Here is a 26354-nt window from a genome sequence, read left to right as displayed (position 1 = left end):
ACATTCTTCTTTGTCTGCATACTAAGCACAGTTCTTACCGTTCAGTTCTAATGGACATTTATCACAGAGGGGCACCAAAAAGAATCCTTTTTCTCTAACGTCCTAGTGGATGCTGGGAACTCCGAAAGGACCATGGGGAATAGCGGCTCCGCAGGAGTCTGGGCACAACTAAAAGAAAGCTTTTAGACTACCTGGTGTGCACTGGCTCCTCCCACTGTGACCCTCCTCCAAGCCTCAGTTAGATTTTTGTGCCCGGCCGAGCTGGATGCACACTAGGGGCTCTCCTGAGCTCTTAGAAAGAAAGTATATTTTAGGTTTTTTATTTTACAGTGAGACCTGCTGGCAACAGGCTCACTGCAACGAGGGACTAAGGGGAGAAGAAGCGAACCTACCTGCTTGCAGCTAGCTTGGGCTTCTTAGGCTACTGGACACCATTAGCTCCAGAGGGATCGACCGCATGGAACTGGCCTTGGTGTTCGTTCCCGGAGCCGCGCCGCCGTCCCCCTTACAGAACCAGAAGCAAGAAGAAGTCCGGAAAATCGGCGGCATGAAGACTTCTGTCTTCACCAAGGTAGCGCACAGCACTGCAGCTGTGCGCCATTGCTCCTCATACACACTTTACACTCCGGTCACTGAGGGTGCAGGGCGCTGGGGGGGGGGGGGGGGGGGGGCGCCCTGAGCAGCAATAAAAACACCTTGGCTGGCAAAACAATCACAATATATAGCCCCAGAGGCTATATATTGTGATTATATATAGCCCCAGAGTGTGATAATTACCCCTGCCAGAATCCTTAAAAAAGCGGGAGAAAAGTCAGCGAAAAAGGGGCGGAGCTATCTCCCTCAGCACACTGGCGCCATTTCTCCCTCACAGCTCCGCTGGAAGGAAGCTCCCTGGCTCTCCCCTGCAGTCTACACTACAGAAAAGGGCAAAAAAGAGAGGGGGGGCACTAAATTTAGGCGCAGTAAATATTATAGCAGCTATAGGGGACATAATTCAGTTAGTCCCTGCATTATATAGCGCTCTGGTGTGTGCTGGCATACTCTCTCTCTGTCTCCCCAAAGGGCTTCTGTGGGGTCCTATCCTCTGTTAGAGCATTCCCGGTGTGTCGGTACGGCTGTGTCGACATGTTTGATGAGGAAAATTATGTGGAGGCGGAGCAGATGCCTATAGAAGTGATGTCACCCCCTGCGGGGCAGACACCTGAGTGGATGGTTTTATGGAAGGAATTACGTGCAAGTGTCGACTCCTAGACAGGGACACTATTCTGCTAACCATAGAGCATATAAAAGACTCAGTCTTATACATGAGAGATGCACAGAGGGAGATCTGCCGGCTGGCATCTAAAATAAGTGCATTGTCCATTTCTGCTAGGAGAGGCTTATGGACTCGGCAGTGGACAGGGGATGCAGATTCCAAAAGGCACATGGAAGTTTTGCCTTATAAGGGTGAGGAGTTATTCGGGGATGGCTCTCGGACCTAGTTTCCACAGCAACAGCTGGGAAGTCAGCATTTTTACCCCATGTTCCCTCACAGCCTTTCGGACCCAGAAAAACAGGCGAGGAAAAGGCGGGTCTTTTCTGTCCAGAGGCAGAGGTAGGGGAAAAAGGCTGCAACAAACAGCAGGTTCCCAGGAGCAAAAGTCCTCCCCCGCTTCTTCCAAGTCCGCCGCATGACGGTGGGGCTCCACAGGCGGAGCCAGGTACGGTGGGGGGCCGCCTCAAAAATTTCAGCGATCAGTGGGCTCGCTCACAGGTGGATCCCTGGATCTTTCAAGTAGTATCTCAGAGGTACAAGCTGGAATTCGAGGCGTCTCCCCCCCCGCCGTTTCCTCAAATCTGCCTTGCCAACAACTCCCTCGGGCAGGGAGGCTGTGCTAGAGGCAATTCACAAGCTGTATTCCCAGCAGGTGATAGTCAAGGTGCCCCTACTTCAACAAGGACGGGGTTACTATTCCACACTGTTTGTGGTACCGAAACCGGACGGTTCGGTGAGACCCATTTTAAATTTGAAATCCTTGAACACATACATAAAAAAATTCAAGTTCAAGATGGAATCGCTCAGGGCGGTTATTGCAAGCCTGGACGAGGGGGATTACATGGTATCCCTGGACATCAAGGATGCTTACCTGCATGTCCCCATTTATCATCCTCACCAGGAATACCTCAGATTTGCGGTACAGAATTGCCATTACCAATTCCAGACGCTGCCGTTTGGACTGTCCACGGCACCGAGGGTGTTTACCAAGGTAATGGCGGAAATGATGATACTCCTTCGAAAAAAGGGAGTTTTAATTATCCCGTACTTGGACGATCTCCTAATAAAGGCGAGTTCCAGGGAGCAGTTGTTGGTAGGAGTAGCACTATCTCAGGAGGTGCTACACCAGCACGGTTGGATTCTGAATATTCCAAAGTCACAGCTGGTTCCGACGACACGTCTACTGTTCCTGGGAATGATTCTGGACACAGTCCAGAAAAAAGTGTTTCTCCCGGAGGAGAAAGCCAAGGAGCTGTCATCTCTAGTCAGAGACCTCCTGAAACCAAAACAGGTGTCGGTGCATCACTGCACGCGAGTCCTGGGAAAGATGGTGGCTTCTTACGAAGCAATTCCTTTCGGCAGGTTCCATGCCAGAATCTTTCAGTGGGACCTGTTGGACCAATGGTCCGGATCGCATCTTCAGATGCATCGGCTAATAACCCTGTCTCCAAGAACCAGGGTGTCTCTGCTGTGGTGGCTGCAGAGTGCTCATCTTCTAGAGGGCCGCAGATTCGGCATACAGGACTGGGTCCTGGTGACCACGGATGCCAGCCTTCGAGGCTGGGGGGCAGTCACACAGGGAAGAAACTTCCAAGGACTATGGTCGAGTCAGGAGACTTCCCTACACATAAATATTCTAGAACTAAGGGCCATTTACAATGCCCTAAGTCAGGCAAAACCCTTTCTTCTACACCAGCCGGTACTGATCCAGTCAGACAACATCACGGCGGTCGCCCATGTAAACCGACAGGGCGGCACAAGAAGCAGGACGGCAATGGCAGAAGCCACAAGGATTCTCCGATGGGCGGAAAATCACGTGCTAGCACTGTCAGCAGTGTTCATTCCGGGAGTGGACAACTGGGAAGCAGACTTCCTCAGCAGGCACGACCTCCACCCGGGAGAGTGGGGACTTCATCCAGAAGTCTTCACACTGATTGTAAATCGTTGGGAACGGCCACAGGTGGACATGATGGCGTCCCGCCTAAACAAAAAACTAGAGAGATAATGCGCCAGGTCAAGGGACCCTCAGGCGATAGCGGTGGACGCTCTAGTGACACCGTGGGTGTACCAGTCAGTTTATGTGTTCCCTCCTCTGCCTCTCATACCAAAGGTACTGAGAATAATAAGAAAACGAGGAGAAAGGACAATACTCGTGGTTCCGGATTGGCCAAGAAGAGCGTGGTACCCGGAACTTCAAGAGATGATCTCAGAGGACCCATGGCCTCTGCCGCTCAGACAGGACCTGCTGCAGCAGGGGCCCTGTCTGTTCCAAGACTTACCGCGGCTGCGTTTGACGGCATGGCGGTTGAACGCCGGATCCTAAAGGAAAAGGGCATTCCGGAGGATATAATTCCTACGCTGATTAAAGCCAGGAAAGATGTAACTGTAAAACATTATCACCGCATATGGCGGAAATATGTTGCTTGGTGTGAGGCCAATAAGGCCCCAACAGAGGAATTTCAGCTGGGTCGATTTCTGCACTTTCTACAGGCAAGAGTGACTATGGGCCTAAAATTAGGCTCCATTAAGGTACAGATATCGGCTCTGTCGATTTTCTTCCAAAAAGAACTAGCTTCACTACCTGAAGTTCAGACATTTGTAAAAGGAGTGCTGCATATTCAGCCCCCTTTTGTGCCTCCAGTGGCACCCTGGGATCTCAACGTGGTGTTGAATTTCCTAAAATCACATTGGTTTGAGCCACTAAAGACCGTGGATCTAAAATATCTCACGTGGAAAGTGGTCATGTTATTGGCCTTGGCTTCGGCCAGGCGTGTATCAGAATTGGCGGCTTTGTCATTTAAAAGCCCTTATCTGATTTTCCATATGGATAGGGCAGAATTGAGGACTCGTCCCCAGTTTCTCCCTAAGGTGGTATCTGCTTTTCACTTGAACCAACCTATTGTAGTGCCTGCGGCTACTAGCGACTTGGAGGATTCCAAGTTACTGGACGTAGTCAGGGCCTTGAAAATTTATGTTCCAGGACGGCTGGAGTCAGGAAAACTGACTCGCTATTTATCCTGTATGCACCCAACAAACTGGGTGCTCCTGCTTCTAAGCAGACTATTGCTCGCTGGATTTGTAGCACAATTCAGCTGGCGCATTCTGCGGCTGGACTGCCGCATCCTAAATCAGTTAAAGCCCATTCTACAAGGAAGGTGGGCTCATCTTGGGCGGCTGCCCGAGGGGTCTCGGCTTTACAACTTTGCCGAGCTGCTACTTGGTCAGGGGCAAACACGTTTGCAAAATTCTACAAATTTGATACCCTGGCTCAGGAGGACCTTGAGTTCTCTCATTCGGTGCTGCAGAGTCATCCGCACTCTCCCGCCCTTTTGGGAGCTTTGGTATAATCCCCATGGTCCTTTCGGAGTTCCCAGCATCCACTAGGACGTTAGAGAAAATAAGATTTTACTCACCGGTAAATCTATTTCTCGTAGTCCGTAGTGGATGCTGGGCGCCCATCCCAAGTGCGGATTGTCTGCAATAATTGTACATAGTTATTGTTCACTAAAGGGTTATTGTTATGAGCCATCTGTTGAGAGGCTCAGTTATGTTTCATACTGTTAACTGGATATGGTATCACGAGTTATACGGTGTGATTGGTGTGGCTGGTATGAGTCTTACCCGGGATTCAAAATCCTTCCTTATTGTGTCAGCTCTTCCGGGCACAGTATCCTAACTGAGGCTTGGAGGAGGGTCATAGTGGGAGGAGCCAGTGCACACCAGGTAGTCTAAAAGCTTTCTTTTAGTTGTGCCCAGACTCCTGCGGAGCCGCTATTCCCCATGGTCCTTTCGGAGTTCCCAGCATCCACTACGGACTACGAGAAATAGATTTACCGGTGAGTAAAATCTTATTATTTTCACTGCCTCTTGAAGTATTTAACAAGAAAAAAATGCTCACTGAAATAGTGACTGAGGCAAGAGGCTGTCTTTGGTAAGAGTTGTGCAGTAAAGGACCGAACTGCTGGTTCCAACATTTTCTATGACCGGGGCAAGAGAGCATGAAACCTGATGGGGAATGTTTGGACGCCTTCCCCTCGCTTCCAGTGACTTACCTACTGCCCATGTGCAAATCACAGGCGCTGATTTCCCCGTGATTTGTACTGCTGCTACACCACAGACGCGGGACTCCGTGGGTGTGCGGTGTGAGGTCCCCTGGACCCAGTGGCCCCTGTTTACCGCACACACTGCACCCACTATAGATATGCCAATGCCCTGACCCGCCGGAAGCGCCTCATCAGGGGATAGGAGAAATTAACCATGTTAAAACTGCTCAATTCCCCCATCACGACTGAAAACAGTCGGGATCAGTCGGGATGTTTAATATGACTGACTTTCGCGGGAACGGGGGATTGCTGCAGTCCATCGCTGATGTATGGGGTCATGAGTTTGCTTATAACTGGAGATTGTCTGACATTTCCTGTTTTAGGGTCATCAGAATTACCTCATGTGAAAACTACCTTTTCCATATGATTTTTGGGGAGAAATTACATTAATAAATAGTTTTACAATTTAATATTTATCGAGTAGGATTTTTTTTATTCAAAAAGTATGTTGTATTCAGATTCAGAGGACTTGAGATGGTGGGACTTATAGGGGTAATTTACTAAGATGGGAGTTCTATTTAAAATGGGATGTTGCCTATAGCAACCAGCCTGATTCCAGGTATTATCTTCTAGAAGGTGCTATATAAATGAGAAGTAGATTCTGATTGGTTGCTATAGGCAACATCCCATCTTAAATTGAACTCCCATCTTAGTAAATTTACCCTGTAGTGCGTCAAGGTTTGCCAAGATAGTATCAGGGGTAATGTGCTGTACTGCAATGTCTAACTATAACAAAGGTGACTAGAACAAAAAGCTGTATATAAACCTATGCTGTTAGGTTTTGGTTTTTTTGCAAACAAGAAATTGTTGTCAAATATGATAATAACAAAAATCACAATTTACTTGTGAGGCATGCAGGTCCAGAAACACGACATGTGCTGACATGTACCTGAGTATGGCTGCATTATGCAAAAGAGAGCATGCCTATGCACAAACATGGAAAGTGTAACTCAGGTGACAAGGATCACATTTGTAATTATTTCTCAAGCAAAGCATGCAGCTGAAACATGGGAAGTGTCAGTAATTTAATATGTATGATTAATAATTTAAAAAGTATAATTGAGAATTTAATAAATAAGAATATGCAAAGTTGCTTTTGGATTTGTGTACTTAGTAGAGGGTGAGAAATGAAGAAGGTGCCATTATCATTGAGGTTATTGTTATAATGAAGCAGCCTAAGGCAGTTACCTCGCATATCTGGAATTGCCGCTAACCGGGTATATGCTTTCGGAATGAGATCCAATCATTTATTAAGAGAGATCTCTTGGAACCTTTAGCTACCCGTAAAATTATTTAATTAATATTTCACTTTTTGTTTCACATTTTTCTCATCATTATATGTTAGAAGTAACCTTTGGATGGGTTATTCTTACTATGAGGTCAATGATGAGCTATCTACACTATGAAATGATTATCATTATTTTTTGATTGTATATTTGTCATATTAGCAGGTACGTGGCTATGTTTTAAATTTATCTATTTGGAGACTTTATTAGTACAATATAAGGAATATTAACCACGTACAAGCCATGTAATGATTTTGTGTCACCAAAAGTCAATTTTGACCGACCTGTTTTGTTTGTGTCCTATTTTTGACCACTTTATCTTAATAATCTTAATAAATGTTAAGTTTTAATCTTACAATATTTACGAATTTAATAATAAAAAAGAGTGCGCCACAAAGTAAGCCTTCTCTGGGTGACGACCGTTCTATGGTCGTTCTCCCTTTTGTACCTTTTCCATATCTGTAATTGCAGCAGGAAACTTGTGAATTCAGTCTGACAGACATTTTATCTAATAATAAATGCCATTCCAGCATGCTCTGCCACAGGTGTTCTGTTATGGCATGCTAAATCTGTGGCAGGGCAGGCTGGGATGTGCAACGTACTTTCACAAAAGCCGATGCCGTTTCATGCAAGGTCTAGCGACGCTTTTCAGTCGCACTGCTGGCCGCAGAGTGATTGACAGGAAGTGGGTGTTTCTGGGAGGTAACTGACCATTTTCGGGGAGTGTGTGGAAAAACGCAGGCGTGTCAAATACAAATGCAGGCGTGCCTGGGGAAACGCAGGCGTGGCTGGCCAAACGCAGGGCGTGTTTGTGACGTCAAAACAGGAACTAAATAGTCTGAAGTGTTCGCAAGTTAGGAGTAGGTCTGGAGCTGCTCAGAATCTATACAATCTTTTTTTGTAGTCGCGCTGCAATCCTTTCGTTCGCACTTCTGCTAAGCTAAGATACACTCCCAGAGGGCGGCAGCTTAGCGTTTGCACGGCTGCTAAAAGCTGCTAGCGAGCGAACAACTCGGAATGAGGGCCCTTATGTCCTGGTTCACCAAAAACATGTCTGATATGCCCACACCACTCCCTCATTTGCAAGCCATGAACAAAAATGTTGATTTTTGCATCCCGAAAATTGTGCTGGTTCTGATAAATACAGAACTACTGGTAGACATGTTTACATTGTAAGTTGTTGTCTAGGCGAAGAAGATAGTTGTGCAGGCACTAGAATTCACCTGCACAAACAGGGAAGTCCATTGGAATAACTAAGCAAACAGAAAAAAACATCTCTAATGTGATGAATGAAGGAACACAGGTGTGGCATGTAAAGCATATAGACAGCCATCAGTGGGACACATAAAGGAAGAAGGAGGTTCAACATTTCAAGTGCCAGAAAAAACAAGACACATGTATACATCGCAATATGTGTTTAAGGAATGTGTGTACACACAGTACATAGCAATACATTGCCCATGGCACACATAGGGCCAGATGTACTAAGCCTTGAAAAGTGATAAAGTGGACAGTGATAAAGTACTAACCAACCAGCTCTTAACTGTAATTTTTTAAACAGGGGGCGGGATGTACTAAGCGGAAAATGCGGTAAACCCCCTGTTTACCGCATTTTCCTGATGTACCATCCCCGGCCGGCAGGTCAGCGCCGCGGCGGGGTTCGCCAGCTTTAGCTGGCGATAGTCCATAGAAGCCTATGGGCTTCTCTCCGCGGCGCTGTGTGAGGGATCCGATCGGATCCCTCCCAGCATGCCTTGCGGCCACCCCCGTCACCCTGCGCATGCGCAGACTGACTCCTGGGGCCGAATCCCGGAAGTCAGGCTGCCGCTGTGCATCGCAGAGGACAACTCTTATCGGAAGAGCTGTCCTCCAGAATGCTGATCGCATATATAAGTACATATGCGATCAGCATCGTGGCGCAGGGCGGCGATGTACATTAGTACATCCCGCCCAGGGCCTGTGACATGGCAGTTAGGATCTGATTGACTAGTACATTATCACTCTCCACTTTATCACTTTTTAAGGCTTAGTACATCTGGCCCATAGTGAAAATTATTGGCAGCATTATTGCTGGTAGATGTGGTAGCAAACTTGGTGATACTGTACCTGTTCACCTAGTGATTCTAATGGTGTGTATACATGGTGCGATATGCGCTTAACTTTCCTTACGACTTTGACTATATAGTCAAAATCATAAGGAAAGTTAATGCATATTGCACCGTGTGTACACAGCTTGCGATGCCGATGCGCGGTCCTGCAGGATCCGCATCGCAAGAAAAAATAGACTGCACAGGCAGCCCAACATTGACTATATTGGCCCGGCCCCGTCGAATAGTCAGTGTCGGGCTAACAGCGCATTGCGCCATGTGTACACTATTTGTAATAGAGAGTTGATTGTAATTGTATCGTAATGCAGTGATTCCCAAACTGGGTGCTATGGCATCATGGGGTACTTAAAGAGGTGCCACGGGTTGGTGGTCCAGGACCAAATCAAATTATTTCTGGTCAATGTGATAGGCAAAACCAGTGCTGGTGGCTGCCAATCACAACACATAACAAATAGAAGAACAAGCTTGCCGCTCACTACATAACTGAACCTTAGCATAACAGTTTAGCGCAATTTACTTAATTTAATACTTTGTTCCTGCATTTCTCACAAAGAAATTTCTGGCCTAGGGGTGCCTTAAAAAATGCTGATGCTCTAGGACACCGTGATTAAAGAAAGTTAGGAAACCACTGAGCTAACGTATCCTTGCTGCTTTCTACATTTTTTCCTTTATGCTGAAAGTTTGGAGGTGTATGTTAAAAATGCATGTGATCTATGTGGTGATATAGGCACACATAGATTTCCATCTTGGCAGGAACAAAATGGCTAGGCTTCCCAAGTGTAGGGCACATAATCTGTTTGGTTCTTATTTATGTAGTTTTTTTGTTGAAACCATTAAAAATGATTGAGAAAAAAGCAATACGTACTTGGTTGTCACCCCATATCTTGTATTCTCTTATGGGGGTGCATTTTTCATAAATCGCATTTGCAATGTGATCTGGGTGCAATGTTAGTGCCCAAGATCACATTGCAGGATGCGATTTTACCGATACCATGTATCATTCCATACCTCCCAACATGACCCTCTCCAGGAGGGACAGAATGCTCTGCTTCTGGACTTTTCTCTTAATGTATGATTACCAGCACCTGTGCTGAACAGGCAATCATAAATTAAGAGGGAAGTCCAGCAGCAGAGCATTCTGTCCCTCCTGGAGAAGGTCATGTTGGCAGGTATGTCATTCTACACCCGCAGGGACAGTGACCCCGTCCCTGCGATGTGCTCAGTGTGGTGCCAGGGCTCCAACGAATGCGTGGTTCGCACGTGCATGGTGGCCATTGCCATAGAGGGATCTGTGGTAACCTTCTTTCGGCTAAATCTGCGATGTGTAGCCTATAGGGGGTAGGTGGCCTCGCATTCTAAAAGTTGGTAAGTGTGGCAGCATTGCACACCCCGTAGAAACCCGTGGGGCAAAGGCTGCCAACGGGAATGGAGGGATCGCAGCAGGTACCGAAGATATCTACTGCAGCCTCTGTCATACATTCAGGGGATGCGTAATATTAAATAATAAATAATACAGGTGTTTTCAGGTAATAAGCAGCAAATATTGATAAATAGGCCCCTCTATGCTTGCTCTAACTTCCCTCTGGCTTCACTCAGCTTAAACCCCCATCTGTTGTTATTGGTGTAATCATCAGAGTAGAATTCCACACATATGGGTGTCATAACTCACCCTCTGCTCATTCCTCTGGCCTGCAAATGTCACAGATCTAAGTCCCCTCTTATGTTTCCCCAGTCACATATCTACCAGTCCCTGCCAGCACGTTGTTCCTTGCCAAGTCCTCCAACCTTATCTCTTTGCAAGACGCAGATATTGTGATGACCTCTTTGTGTCCGGAAATATGTCAGCTTAGTGATGTTATAAATGTGCATTATTTTAAGTGGACAAATACAAGTTGAACAAAGAAAGCACATGATATTTATCATAATCTGCTGCATGGCAGTAATTGTGTGGCTGAATTGTTTTGGATACTTTTAGATCTCTGATATGCTGCTGGGCCAAAAGCATTTCAGGGAAGTACAAAATACAGGTTGAGTCTCCCTTATCCAAAATGCTTGGGACCAGAGGTATTTTGGATATCGGATTTTTCCGTATTTTGGAATAATTGCATACCATAATGAGATATCATGGTGATGGGACCTAAGTCTAAGCACAGAATACATTTATGTTTCATATATACCTTATACACACAGCCTGAAGGTCATTTTAGCCAATATTTTTAATAACTTTGTGCATTAAATAAAGTGTGTGTACATTCACACAATTCATTTATGTTTCATATACACCTTATACACACAGCCTGAAGGTCATTTAATGCAATAGTTTTAATAACTGTGTATTAAACAAAGTGTTTGTAGATTGAGCCATCAAAAAACAAAGGTTTCACTATCTCACTCTCACTCAAAAAGTTCCGTATTTCGGAATATTTCGTATTTCGGAATATTTGGATATGGGATACTAAACCTGTATGTATGCAGAAAGATTACATAGTTGTTGTTTTTTTATGTGAATATATATGGGAAGATGACAAATCAAAATATTTAACTGAAAACTGCAGTAAGAATTTTCTGTTATGATCTAGATTCTAGAAGAAACAAAAGCTCCTAATAACTGGGATAAAGGAGCCTATATCTAAAGGTGTGTACACACGGTGAGATCCTTACTATGGCCGATTTTGACTATGCGATTTCCCCTGATCTCCCCGGAGCCCAGCACCACCGATTTTGACTAACTTTTCTTGAGATATGTTCTATGTGTGCTTACGATTTTGGCTTATGTGAGATTTTGGCTTATGTGAGATGTCATTGACATGTGAGAACTAGATAGTACACCGATCTAGCAAGGATTGATTTGCCTGCACAGTCTATCTTTTCTTGCGATGCCGACCTGGCGGGACCGCGCATCGGGATCGAATCGGGATCGCAAGGTGACTTTCACCTTGCGATCTGCACTAACTTTTCTTGAGATTTTGACAATATAGTCAAAATCTAAAGAAAATATCTCACCGTGTTTACACACCTTAAGATGTGATGAGAGATAAACTACCAACCAATCAGTGCCTAACTGACATTTTTCAAACACAGCCTGTAACATGACAGTTAGGAGCTGATTGGCTGTTAGTTCCTCTCTCTTCAAGGCTTAATACATACTGTAGGTCTCAATGTCATCTGCAACTTACAGTGGGTTCACAAATATATTGTATATGAACTCATAAAATGTTGTAAGTTTATTAAATTATATATATATATATATATATATATATATATATATATAATTTTTTTTTTTTTTTTTGCAGTAGCTTATGGTCAGAGAAAAGACCTTCTGACTTGTTCAAGGAGTTGGATAGTATCCTGCATTCTTCGAACATCCAGACTGAACAGGAAAGGTGAGAATTGAGAGAAAGGCGTTTCTCCAAGCCATTGATTGCTCTGTAAATAGTGTAGGATGAAAGAATTCTGACTTTTCTCTGAGATTTTGTTGCTTGTTTGTAGGAGAGGTGACAAGAAGACGGATGTAACACTGACCAAGGTGACAGTTGAATCCAAGGTAAACATGTTACTGGCAATTTAATGTGATATTTGCAGTTCACTCTTGGTGTAACCTAATTTTACATTCAACATTATTTTAAATTAGGAGTAGTAACTTACCCACCTAGATTCTATAATATTGGGGAGAATTCAATTAAATGCAACATTGAATAGTGCCAGGAATGAGTGCCCAGAGCTATTCAATTGGGTGCACCGCGTCCAGCACTCAAGTTGGGAGATGAAGGTTACTGCACCTAAACAATGCCTCAGGAGGGTGCAAGCAGAAATTCATGGCTAATTGAATAGCGTCGGGCTCTCATTCCCGGCACTATTCATTAGTGCATTTCATTGAATCCCCCCCCCTTTCCCGACTGCAAAAGAGTTGTTAGATCACTTAGGCCCCCACCAGTTTCCTGAATGGTGATCTGCATTAAAGGCAAACATCTTAACTATGGTTTCATCATAATTCTAATTCTAGTCCTAATTTGGCTATAGTAGTCCTACTATAGCCAAATTAAGTCCTAATTTGGCTAGGGATGCGGTCAACATCCCGCCGGACGGAATTCAAGCGGTCGGAATACCGACACCAGAATCCCGACTGGCACAATCCCAACATATTCTCCCTCCATGGGTGCCCACGACACCCATAGAGGGAGAATAAATTAGTGTGCCGAGCGCAGCGAGGCACCGTGCCCGCAGCGTGGTGAGCGCAGCGAGCCTGCAAGGGGCTGCGTTGCGCTCGCCCCCCTGTCGGGATTGTGCTGGTCGGGATTCCGGTGTCGGTATTCCGACCGCCGGGATCCCGTCCAGCGGGATTTCGTACTGATCCCTTTGGCTATAGTCCTAATATGGCTACAGTATATTTACTATGCCAAAGTCCTAATTTGGCTACAGTATATTTAATTATTTAATCACTGCAGTGCTAAGGATGAGGGGCACTCATTCTCAGAATATACTTTAAAAGTGTTGTGTACATGTTCCACTTATCCTTTGCACTGAAGATAAAATTACTTATAAGTGTCCCTCTTATATCAAAACAACATTTAGACTGTCTGGTTATAAGGATACATACACCTGTACATATGAGTAAATATACTAATTTAGGGCTTAATTCATATTTGTACGCAATGAGGATGTTTCTGCAACGGAGTGATTATCAGCAGACTTTGCATGTGCTGCGATCGCAAGGTACCGCGGCAATTATGCTCGCACTGACATTTCATATGCAGACTGATTGACAGGAAGGGACCGTTTGGGGGAGTTTAATGTGTGAGTGGCGGCAAAAACGCAGGTGTATCATGCACATTTTCGAGGTGTGTATCTGCGATCTTGTATGCAGAGAAACATGGCACCAGCGTCGCTACTGCCGCTGCCAGTCGGTGTAGCCAAAGGTCAGGAGTCGCTGTTCCTCGTTAATGGTCGGTGCACTTATGAGTATGCATTTGTGGAGGACTTTGCTATGGCTCCGGTGGGCATCTATATTCTTTCCTGGGTGTCAGCTTGACTTGCAATGATTAGCAGTTCCGTCACCCAGAAATCCGCAGCTGCATATTCATTTGTATACAAACATGAATTAGGCATTTTCACACAGCAGGCGATCAGGTACTAACTGCACATGCGTATGCACCGCAATGCGCACGCACGTCAGACAACAACAAAGGGCATTGCTGGACAGCGACGGGATGGTGCGAAAAGACGATTGACAGGAAAAGGCCATTTGTGGGTGGTAACGTGAGCGTTTACTGGGAGTGTCTGTGAAAATGCAGGCGTTACCAAGCGTTTTCAGGGAGGGTGTCTGATGTCGGCTTCGGCCCGGATCAGCCTCTTGTCATCGCACTATAGGAGTTAGTCCTGGGCTGCGCACAGTGGATTTTTGCAGCTCGGCGTAAACATGTGATTGCACACTTCCACGGTGAATTTACACTCCCCCCCCTATAGGCAGCGACTATCTGAACGCAGGACAGCCAAGTTTGCAGCCCAGTGATCAGGTCTGAATCACCCCCTAAGTTATGTGCACACAATATGGGGACCTAATGGCCATCTTACATTCCACCCTGCATCACCCCTTTATGCATTGTACTCAAAATGGTGCTAACTAACAAAACTATAATTGCATTCATTTTAAAGGGAAGATTTTATTATTAAAATCTACAGTATGTGTAGAATCATGGGGGGTAATTCCAAGTTGATCGCAGCAGGAATTTTGTTAGCAGTTGGGCAAAACCATGTGCACTGCAGGGGAGGCAGATATAACATTTGCAGAGAGAGTTAGATTTGGGTGGGTTATTTTGTTTCTGTGCAGGGTAAATACTGGCTGCTTTATTTTTACACTGCAATTTAGATTGCAGATTGAACTCACTGCACCCACATCTAACTCTCTCTGCACATGTTATATCTGCCTCCCCTGCTGTGCACATGGTTTTGCCCAACTGCTAAAAAAATTCCTGCTGCGATCAACTTGGAATTACCCCCATGATTTTTGCTAGATTAAAAGGGTGGATTAATGACGTGGCAAAACCACAAAGTATTTCCTATTGGTCATTAGAAATAGAATATACACATGTGATTTTAGCTATCTTTTTTGCAATCTCAATACAAAAAAAAAATAGAAGACACTTTTAGGACATTTGGGGTATTTTTTTTTATATGTGGGTGCTAAGTAACAAATTGCTGATGTTGCTGTAAGTTTCAAGCACTGCATATGTTTTCAGGTATATAAAGAAAAAGTGACATCACTGTTAGAATTGGTGGGTCTGCCAGCGGTATCCTAGCTTCATAACACAAGACCAATTTATTATTAGTTTACTACTTCTGTTTCTAAATGTTGCTGTGCTGGATGGTGTACCTAGTATATCCTATTCAGAAGATAAAGCCTCAAAGTTTACCAGCTCACTTGTTACTGATTGTTTAATGGGCGGCACATTGGTACAGTGGCTAGCATTGCTGACTTACAGTGCTCCAGCATTGGGCAGCTCCCTTTTGTATGTGCACGCAATTAGTGTGTTTAGCTGAATATTACTATTATATCGTTGAATTTTAAGGTGTCACAACGCTCTGTAAATCTGGGTAGTAGGGAGAAAAGAGCATATTTAAAAGAAGAACAAAGAACAAGTGCAAAAGAAATGCATACATGAAGACAAATGGTTGTCCGGGATAGCTTCTAGTGCTTAGTGAAAGGCGCCAACTGAGCCAAGAGGAATGGGTGTGATTGGAAACTGAGCCAGTTGTGAAGATGGACCACTGTGAGTAGTATAGGTGGAAGTAGGGTAAAATATAATTTCTCATACGTCCTAGCGGATCCTGGGGATGCTTCAAGAACCATGGGGTATATACGGGATCCGCAGGAGACATGGGCACTTTAAGACTTTAAATGGGTGTGAACTGGCTCCTCCCTCTCTGCCCCTCCTCCAGACTCCAGTTAGATTCTGTGCCCAGTGAGACTGGATGCACATTGAGAGGCTCTCCAAAGTTTCTCAGAAAAAGACTTAGGTTAGGTTTATTATTTTCAGGGAGACCTGCTGGCAACAGGCTCCCTGCATCGTGGGACTAAGGGGAGAGAAGCAGACCTACTTCTGTGAGTTTCAAGGCTCTGCTTCTTAGGCTACTGGACACCATTAGCTCCAGAGGGTCTGATCGCTAGGTACGCCTAGATGCTCGTTCCCGGAGCCGCGCCGTCACCCCCCTTGCAGAGCCAGAAGTCAGAAGACGGGTGAGTAGAAGAAGATCAGAAGACTTCAGTGACGGCTTTGAGGTACCGCACAGCGGCCGCGCTGCGCGCCATGCTCCCACACAAACAGCGGCACTACAGGGTGCAGGGCGCGGGGGGGCGCCCTGGGCAGCATGAATCCTCAATAATAATCTGGCAAAAGAGGCTTACAGTACCTGGGCACTAAAAACCATACCTCCGCCAGTATAAAAAATTGGAAAAATAGCGGTGCTGAAGCGCGCCATCGAGGGGGCGTGGCTCAGCCCCCACAGCTCTAATCAGTGCCATTTTCTCTTCACAGAGCTGCAGAGACGCTGGTCCTGACCTCCTACACTGCTGTACAAGTAACATGGTGCAAAACGGTATTTTGGTGCTGATTTATATATATATATAAAAGCGCTAACAGGTCTGAGGCATTGTTTAATACTTTCAGTACCATGATAGGCATTCCAGTGTCGACTATAGTGATGCCAGATTGAACCCTAAACTGGCTAAAAGCATTCAGTACATGATTGTGGCGATAAAAGACGTATTACATATTACGGAAGACCCTGCTGTTCCTGATACTAGGGTCTGTATGTTTAAGGGAAAGAAACCTGAGGTAATGTTTCCTCCCTCTCATGAACTGAATGCGCTTTTTGAAAAAGCTTGGGAAAATCCTGACAAGAAAGTACAGGTTCCCAAGAGAATTCCGGTGGCATATCCGTTCCCCTCTGGGGACAGGATAAGTGGGAGTCGACCCCCACGGTGGACAAAGCTCTATCGAGGCTGTCCAAAAAGGTGGCGCTACCGTCTCCTGACACGGCAGCCCTAAAGGATCCTACGGATCGTAAGCAGGAAAATACACTAAACTCCATTTATGTCACTACAGGTACGCTGCTCAGACCTGTCGTTGCATCGGCATGGGTGAGTAGCGCTATTGAAAAGTGGGCAGATAACTTGTCATCTGAGATAGATTCCCTGGACAGGGATAGCGTGCTCTTGACACTGGGTCATATCAGGGACGCTGCAGCCTATCTAAAGGAAGCTGCGAGGGATATTGGCCTTTTGGGATCAAGGGCCAATGCCATGGCAGTCTCGGCTAGGAGGGCATTGTGGATTCATCAATGGAATGCTGATGCTGACTCTAAGAAGACTATGGAGTCTCTGCCGTTTAACGGTAGTGTCTTGTTTGGTGACGTCCTCACTGACCTGGTATCTACGGCTACCGCGGGTAAGTCATCGTTCCTACCTTATGTGCCTGCACAACAAAAGAAAACGCCCACTATCAGATGCAGTCCTGTCGGCCCAATAAATACAAAAAAGGACGAGGGTCTTCCTTCCTTGCTACGAGAGGAAGAGGAAAGGGGAAAAGGTCACAGGCTGTGGCAAGTGTCCAAGAGCAGAAGTCCTCCCCGGCTTCTACCAAATCCACCACATGACGCTGGGGCTCCTCTGCGGGAGTTTGCACCGGTGGGGGCACGTCTCCAACTCTTCAGTAAGGTCTGGGTTCGCTCGGCCCTGGATCCTTGGGTATTAGAAATAGTAGCCCAAGGGTACAAATTGGAGTTTCAAGACGTGCCCCCTCACCGATTTTTCAAATCGGCTTTGCCAGCTTCTCTTCCAGAAAGGGAGGTAGTATGCGCTGCAATACTAAAGCTGTGTCAAAATCATGTCATTGTCACGGTACCCCCGTCGCAACAAGGGGAAGGCTTTTATTCGATCCTGTTCGTGGTCCCGAAGCCAGATGGCTCAGTCAGACCGATTTTGAACCTAAAATCCCTCAATTTCTATCTAAAAAAATTCAAATTCAAGATGGAATCTCTCCGAGCAGTGATCTCCAGTCTGAAAGAGGGGGATTTTATGGTGTCGGTCGACATAAAGGATGCCTACTTACACGTTCCCATATATCCTCCACATCAGGCTTACTTGAGGTTTGCTGTTCAGGATTGTCATTGCCAATTTCAGACGTTGCCGTTTGGCCTGTCCACGGCTCCGAGGATTTTCACCAAGGTTATGGCGGAAATGATGGTTCTCCTGCGCAAGCAGGGAATCACACTTATCCCGTACTTGGACGATCTCCTGATAAAGGCGAGATCCAAGGAGCAATTACTGAAAAACGTTACGCTGCCCTGACAATTCTGCAGCAACATGGTTGGCTCCTGAACTTGCCAAAGTCACAGTTGGTTCCGACGACACGACTGTCATTCTTGGGTATGGTTCTGGATACAGAATTACAGAGAGTTTTTCTTCCAGTGGAAAAGGCTCTGGAAATACAGAACATGGTAAAACAGATTCTGAAACCGGCAAGAGTGTCGATTCTTCAATGCACTCGGTTGCTGGGGAAGATGGTGGCGGCCTACGAGGCCATTCAGTTTGGCAGGTTCCATGCCAGAGTGTTTCAGTGAGACCTGTTGGACAAGTGGTCCGGGTCTCACCTGTACCTGCACCGGAAAATAATCCTATCTTCCAGGACCAGAATCTCTCTCCTGTGGTGGCTGCACAGTTCTCACCTCCTAGAGGGGCGCAGGTTCGGGATTCAGGATTGGATCCTGGTGACCACAGATGCAAGTCTCCGAGGCTGGGGAGCAGTCACATAGGGGAAAAATTTCCAGGGAAAATGGTCAAGCCAGGAAGCTTCTCTGCACATAAACATTCTGGAATTAAGGGCCATTTACAACGGCCTTCTGCAAGCAGAACAACTTCTTCGCGGTCTGCTCGTCTTGATTCAGTCAGACAACGTAACAGCAGTGACGTACATAAACCGCCAGGGCGGAACAAAGAGCAGAGCGGCGGTGGCGGAGGCCACAAGTTCTTCGCTGGGTGGAGAAACATGCAAGCGCTCTGTCAGCAGTCTTCATTCCAGGAGTGGACAACTGGGAAGCAGACTTCCTCAGCAGACACGATCTCCATCCAGGAGAGATGGGTCTTCATCAAGAGGTCTTTGCAGAAGTGACAAGTCGTTGGGGAATTCCTCAAATAGACATGATGGCGTCTCCCCTCAACAAGAAACTTCAGAGATATTGTTCCAGGTCTAGGGACCCTCAAGCAGTAGCGGTGGACGCCCTGGTGACACTGTGGGTGTTTCAGTCGGTCTATGTGTTCCCTCCACTTCCGCTCATTCCGAAGGTGATAAAGATCATAAGAAGAACAAAGGTTCAGGCGATCCTCATTGTTCCGGACTGGCCAAGGAGGGCTTGGTATCCAGATCTTCAAGAATTACTCATAGAAGATCCCTGGCCTCTTCCTCTACGAGAGGACCTGTTACAGCAAGGACCGTGCATGTATCAAGACTTACCGCGGCTGCGTTTGACGGCATGGCGGTTGAACGCCAAATCATAGCCCGAAAGGGTATTCCCAGTGAAGTCATTCCCACACTACTTCAGGCTAGAAAAGAGGTAACGGCGAAGCATTACCACCGTATTTGGAGAAAATATGTGTCTTAGTGTGAATCCAAGAAGGCTCCTACGGAAGAATTTCAGCTGGGGCGTTTACTCCATTTTTTTTGCAAGCAGGTGTGGATGCGGGCCTAAAGTTAGGCTCCATTAAAGTACAAATTTCGGCCTTATCTACTTTCTTTCAGAAAGAATTGGTCTCCCTTCCAGAAGTTCAGACCTTCTTGAAGGGCGTGCTGCACATCCAACCTCCCTTTGTGCCCCCAGTGGCACCATGGGATCTTAATGTGGTGTTGCAGTTCCTGAAATCTCATTGGTTAGAACCTTTGCGTAAGGTTGAGTTGAAATTCCTTACTTGGAAAGTAGTCATGCTGTTGGCCTTGGCATCCGCAAGGCGGGTGTCTGAACTGGCGGCTTTGCCTCACAAAAACCCCTATTTAATCTTCCATGCAGATAGAGCGGCGTTGAGAACTCGTCAGCAATTTCTGCCAAAAGTGGTTTTGTCGTTTCACGTAAACCAGCCTATTGTGGTGCCAGTGGCTACTGACGCCGTGGCGGAATTGAAGTCTCTCGATGTGGTCAGAGCTTTGAAAATCTATGTCGCCAGAACGGCTCAGATTAGGAAAACAGAGGCTCTGTTTGTCCTGTTGGCTCCCAACAAGATTGGGGCTCCTGCTTCCAAGCAGACTATTGCACGCTGGATCTGTAATACGATTCAGCAGGCTCATTCTATGGCAGGGTTGCCGTTACCGAAATCGGTGAAGGCCCATTCTACCAGAAAGGTGGGCTCATCCTGGGCGGCTGCCCGAGGGGTTTCGGCATTACAGCTTTGCCGAGCTGCTACTTGGTCGGGATCAAACACCTTTGCAAAGTTTTACAAGTTTGATACCCTGGCTGAGGAGGACCTCTTGTTTGGTCAATCGGTGCTGCAGAGTCATCCGCACTCTCCTGCCCGTTCTAGAGCTTTGGTATAAACCCCATGGTTCTTGAAGCATCCCCAGCATCCTCTAGGACGTATGAGAAAATAGGCTTTTAATACCTACCGGTAAATCCTTTTCTCTTAGTCCGTAGAGGATGCTGGGTGCCCGTCCCTGTGCGGACACTATCTGCAGTACTTGTTTAATAGTTATTGCTTGTGTTACACAAAGGTTGTGTTTCAGTTATGGTCAGCCTGTTGCTGATTTTGTTCATGCCGTTGACTGGACTTTTTGCTAATGCCATGTTGTACGGCGTGTTTGTGGTGTAAGCTGGTATGTATCTCACCCTTAGTTTTACAATAAATCCTTTTACTCGAAATGTCCGTCTTCCTGGGCACAGTTCCTATAACTGGAGTCTGGAGGAGGGGCATAGAGGGAGGAGCCAGTTCACACCCATTTAAAGTCTTAAAGTGCCCATGTCTCCTGCGGATCCCGTCTATACCCCATGGTTCTTGAAGCATCCCCAGCATCCTCTACGGACTAAGAGAAAAGGATTTACCGGTAGGTATTAAAATCCTATTTTTAAAAAGTGGGTTTCCAGAGAGCATTCATTTCTACTTTAAGGTTGGGGGAGAGACTCATCTGCTATGGCAGGCAATTCCATAGGTGGGTAGCAGTATGTTCATGGCTGGTGCTGGAGCGTCTAGCACCCCCTGGCACCATATACATTTGTGCCCTCCAATTTCATAATTCAACATTTACTCATACAATAGTGCAAATAATATTGTAATTTAGAATAAACTGCACTAAATGCAGCTAAAGAAATAACAGTATAAAACAACAAACGTTTACAGTATGCTATATAAATGTCTCAGCATGTCAGTAATTCTCCTTTAGATGACTGACCAAGCCTGCTCAGACTTGTAGTTTCATCATCATCATCATCATCATCATCATAATATAATTTTATTTCTATAGCACTTTCTCCCATAGGACTCAAAATTGCTTTGCAACCATCAAACATGGTACATAGGGGGTCATTCTGACCCATTCGCACGCAGCGGTTGTTCGCTGCAGTGCGAACGGGTCAGAACTGCGCACGCGCGCCGTTGCCCGGCAACAGACGTCGCCAGGTAACGGAGCGCCTAGCGTGAAGAAAAGACGCAGCGCTGGACGGAAAGAAGATTGACAGCGGAGAGGCGGTCCGGGGCGGATACTCACCGTTGGAGGCCGTTTTTGGGGAGTGGTAAGAAGAATGCAGGCGTGTCCAGGCGAACGGAGGGTGGATGTCTGACGTCAGGACTGGGACCTTCATCGCTGGATCCGTCGCACTGGGTAAGTAGCTGTAGGGCTAGTCTTGTTTTGCAGGAACATTTTTAAGCATTGCAGAGCTGCACAAGCGATCGCACCTCTACTATGCTAAAATACACTCCCCCATAGGCGGGGATTAGTTGATCGCAGCAGCAGCAAAAAGTTGCTGGCTGCGATCAACTCGGAATGACCCCCATAGTACAAGGATTTAGTATTACAGAAAGTAAAAGAATTACACAGAAATAATTAAAACAACAGAACCTAGAGGGCACAATGAGCATATTGCAGGGTTGTGCAGACATTTTAGGTAATAACCTCCATGGGTTATGTATTCCACCCACAAAAGGTACCAAGTGAGGCATTCATCTTGGGCGCACTACGTAGGATTACTCTGGGTGGAATGGGTTATGCCTAGAGGAATGACACAAAATGGGTGTTTGGGGCGTCCTAAGGCTAGGAGTATGGTCCCAATATAACCGTCAGGTCAATGTATTTTTCATCGCATCCATGAGCATACCAGGTGAGGCAGCCACGTTTGGCACATTGTGGGAGGAGAGCCATACAAGGACCCAAGGCAAACTGATACGTGTGTAGTAGTATGAGATACCCTGTATGGATAGATTCACATGTAGCACATCCGAGACAGACATAGGTTGTTGCTGGCAGGCCTTGCAGATAGTGGCAGTATAGAATACAGGCATAGCATGGTAAAAACAAGAGCAGAATCTAGAGCAGAAAACAATGGTAGACAGGATGATAGTAATTAGCAGACACAGGTGAATTAAAGTGAAGCATCTCCGGCAATGCAGCTTCCAGTCAGCGGCAGGAGTGCAAGTGAGATATATAGTGACTCATCTGGCAGCACAATGCCTATAGACTGCATCACACCTATATACACTGTACAGCACTGCTCCCACGTAGACTGTACAACTTTTCAATAATATGCACTGTAGAACATTACATCTATATACACTGCATGGCAATACAGCCGTATATACACTGCAGGACATCACGCCCATATACACTCCAGGGCATTACAACGATATACAATGCATGGCATTACATTAGTATATAATGCAGGATATTACAGTCAGTTGTGAAGGTGAACCAGTGTGAGTAGTATAGGTGGGAGTATGGTAAAATCCCATTTAAAAAAGTGGGTTTTCAGAGAGCATTGCAAGGCACACTACGCTCATATACAATGTAGGATATAGCATCGATCCATATACACTGGAGGTAATAACACTCATATACAGTATACAATATTACAGTTACATTCCTCTTTCTACATTCTCCTTGTCTGTGAGGTGAGATCTCACACTGGGAGCAAGGTACAATCCTCAAATGACTTGCGAACTATATAAGTGTATTCAACAGTGTTTAAATACACTTGTTAAAGGGGAACTAGTTTGAAGTCTGTCCCTTGCTCCCAGTGTGACAAAGAGCAGCAGAAGCAATCATACACCCCTGCTGGCTTCGGATTGTTCTAAACAGTTTTTCTGCGCGCCCCCTGTCTCTATTAGCCCTGGACACAGTAGATGTCCTGAAGATGGTACAGATCAGAGGCAGCTCTAAGAATGCGTGAGAGAGAATGTTTTGGTATGAGGTTTGAGAGGTATATAGACAAGGTTTTAAATACTTTTGTAGGTAAGAGTAAGTATTTTAAATTGGATTCTGAAAGAGATGGTGAGCCATGGTATGGTTTGCCGTTCCATACCGCCACCGCCAGCTAAACAGATCTCGTTCTTTGCTGGGAGGTTCTTAATACATTACCATCTTATGGTCAATTGACGGCTGCTCTGACGGAGGTTTTGATACATCAGTGAGTCTGCTTTTCAACTACTACTGAGGCATCAACCAAAATCTCTATATCCACCTCGTGCAAATGCATACAGGACCCTGTAGTAAATTCCAGGAACCAGCACGGGGGTAATTATTATTGCTTGTTTGCCTCTAATAATATTATATCAGTTATTGTGGAGCCTTCTGTGGACATTTCATATGATATCACACTGGGACGCCAGTGTTAGAATCAGTTGACACTCCATTTGCAGAGAGCTTCTCTCTCAATATATTAATTCTGCACTTTAGATACTGTGGGGGTCATTCCGAGTTGTTCGCTCGTTATTTTTTTCTCGCAACGGAGCGAACAGTCGCTAATGCGCATGCGCAATGTCCGCAGTGCGACTGCGCCAAGTAAATTTGCTATGCAGTTAGGAATTTTACTCACGGCATTTCGAGGTTTTTTTCTTCGTTCTGGTGATCGTAATGTGATTGACAGGAAGTGGGTGTTTCTGGGCGGAAACTGGCCGTTTTATGGGAGTGTGTGAAAAAACGCTACCGTTTCTGGGAAAAACGCGGGAGTGGCTGGAGAAACAGAGGAGTGTCTGGGCGAACGCTGGGTGTGTTTGTGACGTCAAACCAGGAACGACAAGCACTGAACTGATCGCACTGGCAGAGTAAGTCTCGAGCTACTCAGAAACTGCACAGAGAAGTCTTTTCGCAATATTGCGAATCTTTCGTTCGCAATTTTGATAAGCTAAGATTCACTCCCAGTAGGCGGCGGCTTAGCGTGTGCAAAGCTGCTAAAAGCAGCTTGCGAGCGAACAACTCGGAATGACCCCCATTGTACGCTGTTTTAAACAGCACGTTCACAAATATAGATACAGTGTTTCTGTTTACATATGCAAGAGGTAGAAACCTCTTACTTTTTAAATTGTTACATATATTTAGTGATGTGCACCGGACATTTTTCGGGTTTTGTGTTTTGGTTTTGGGTTCGGTTCCGCCGCCGTGTTTTGGGTTCGAACGCGTTTTGCCAAAACCTCACCGAATTTTTTTTGTCGGATTCGGGTGTGTTTTGGATTCGGGTGTTTTTTTTCAAAAAACCCTAAAAAACAGCTTAAATCATTGAATTTGGGGGTCATTTTGATCCCATAGTATTATTAACCTCAATAACCATAATTTACACTCATTTTCAGTCTATTCTGAACACCTCACACCTCACAATATTATTTTTAGTCCTAAAATTTGCACAGAGGTCGCTGGATGGCTAAGCTAAGCGACCCTAGAGGCCGACACAAACACCTGGCCCATCTAGGAGTGGCACTGCAGTGTCAGGCAGGATGGCCCTTCCAAAAAATACTCCCCAAACAGCACATGACGCAAAGAAGAAAAAAAGAGGCGCAATGAGGTAGCTGTGTGAGTAAGCTAAGTGACCCTAGTGGCCGACACAAACACCGGCCCATCTAGGAGTGGCACTGCAGTGTCAGGCAGGATGGCCCTTCCAAAAAATTCTCCCCAAACAGCACATGACGCAAAGAAGAAAAAAAAGAGGCGCAATGAGGTAGCTGTGTGAGTAAGCTAAGCGACCCTAGTGGCCGGCACAAACACCTGGCCCATCTAGGAGTGGCACTGCAGTGTCAGGCAGGATGGCCCTTCCAAAAAATACTCCCCAAACAGCACATGACGCAAAGAAGAAAAAAAAGAGGCGCAATGAGGTGAGCTGTGTGAGTAAGCTAAGCGACCCTAGTGGCCGACACAAACACCTGGCCCATCTAGGAGTGGCACTGCAGTGTCAGGCAGGATGGCCCTTCCAAAAAATACTCCCCAAACAGCACATGATGCAAAGAAGAAAAAAAAGAGGCGCAATGAGGTAGCTGTGTGAGTAAGCTAAGCGACCCTAGTGGCCGACACAAACACCTGGCCCATCTAGGAGTGGCACTGCAGTGTCACGCAGGATGGCCCTTCCAAAAAATACTCCCCAAACAGCACATGACGCAAAGAAGAAAAAAAAGAGGCGCAATGAGGTAGCTGTTTGAGTAAGCTAAGCGACCCTAGTGGCCGACCCAAACACCTGGCCCATCTAGGAGTGGCACTGCAGTGTCAGGCAGGATGGCCCTTCCAAAAAATACTCCCCAAACAGCACATGACGCAAAGAAGAAAAAAAAAGAGGCGCAATGAGGTAGCTGTGTGACTAAGCTAAGCGACCCTAGTGGCCGACACAAACACCTGGCCCATCTAGGAGTGGCACTGCAGTGTCAGGCAGGATGGCCCTTCCAAAAAATACTCCCCAAACAGCACATGACGCAAAGAAGAAAAAAAAGAGGCGCAATGAGGTAGCTGTGTGAGTAAGCTAAGCGACCCTAGTGGCCGACACAAACACCTGGCCCATCTAGGAGTGGCACTGCAGTGTCAGGCAGGATGGCCCTTCCAAAAAATACTCCCCAAACAGCACATGACGCAAAGAAAAATGAAAGAAAAAAGAGGTGCAAGATGGAATTGTCCTTGGGCCCTCCCACCAGGACATGCACACTTTAACCAACCCATCATTTCAGCGACAGGGTCTGCCACACGACTGTGACTGAAATGACTGGTTGGTTTGGGACCCCACCAAAAAAGAAGCAATCAATCTCTCCTTGCACAAACTGGCTCTACAGAGGCAAGATGTCCACCTCATCATCAGCCTCCGATTCATCACCCCTTTCACTGTGTACATCCCCCTCCTCACAGATTATTAATTCGTCCCCACTGGAATCCACCATCTCAGATCCCTGTGTACTTTCTGGAGGCAATTGCTGCTGGTGAATGTCTCCATGGAGGAATTGATTATAATTCATTTTAATGAACATCATCTTCTCCACATTTTCTGGAAGTAACCTCGTACGCCGATTGCTGACAAGGTGAGCGGCGGCACTAAACACTCTTTCGGAGTACACACTGGAGGGAGGGCAACTTAGGTAGAATAAAGCCAGTTTGTGCAAGGGCCT

The 26354-nt window shown here is 46.1% G+C and overlaps 1 protein-coding gene across 5 annotated transcripts in view; it reads left to right on the top strand.

Annotated features, from left to right (window-relative positions):
- ST6GALNAC2 (ST6 N-acetylgalactosaminide alpha-2,6-sialyltransferase 2) overlaps nucleotides 1–26354 on the top strand; it is a 199569-nt gene that overhangs the window by 41079 nt on the left and 132136 nt on the right. For 2 of the 5 annotated variants that reach the window (XM_063960421.1, XM_063960418.1), the window contains 2 exons: nucleotides 12046–12135; nucleotides 12242–12296. In XM_063960421.1, coding sequence (XP_063816491.1) covers nucleotides 12046–12135; nucleotides 12242–12296 — 145 coding nt within the window. The remainder of the gene's footprint in view (nucleotides 1–12045; nucleotides 12136–12241; nucleotides 12297–26354) is intronic. The other 3 variants (XM_063960422.1, XM_063960423.1, XM_063960419.1) reach the window with 2 other exon arrangements.

The sequence above is a fragment of the Pseudophryne corroboree genome, chromosome 3 (genome assembly GCF_028390025.1).
Source record: "Pseudophryne corroboree isolate aPseCor3 chromosome 3, aPseCor3.hap2, whole genome shotgun sequence".
Classification (NCBI taxonomy): Eukaryota; Metazoa; Chordata; class Amphibia; order Anura; family Myobatrachidae; genus Pseudophryne; species Pseudophryne corroboree.
This window is presented reverse-complemented; position numbering and strand designations above follow the sequence as displayed.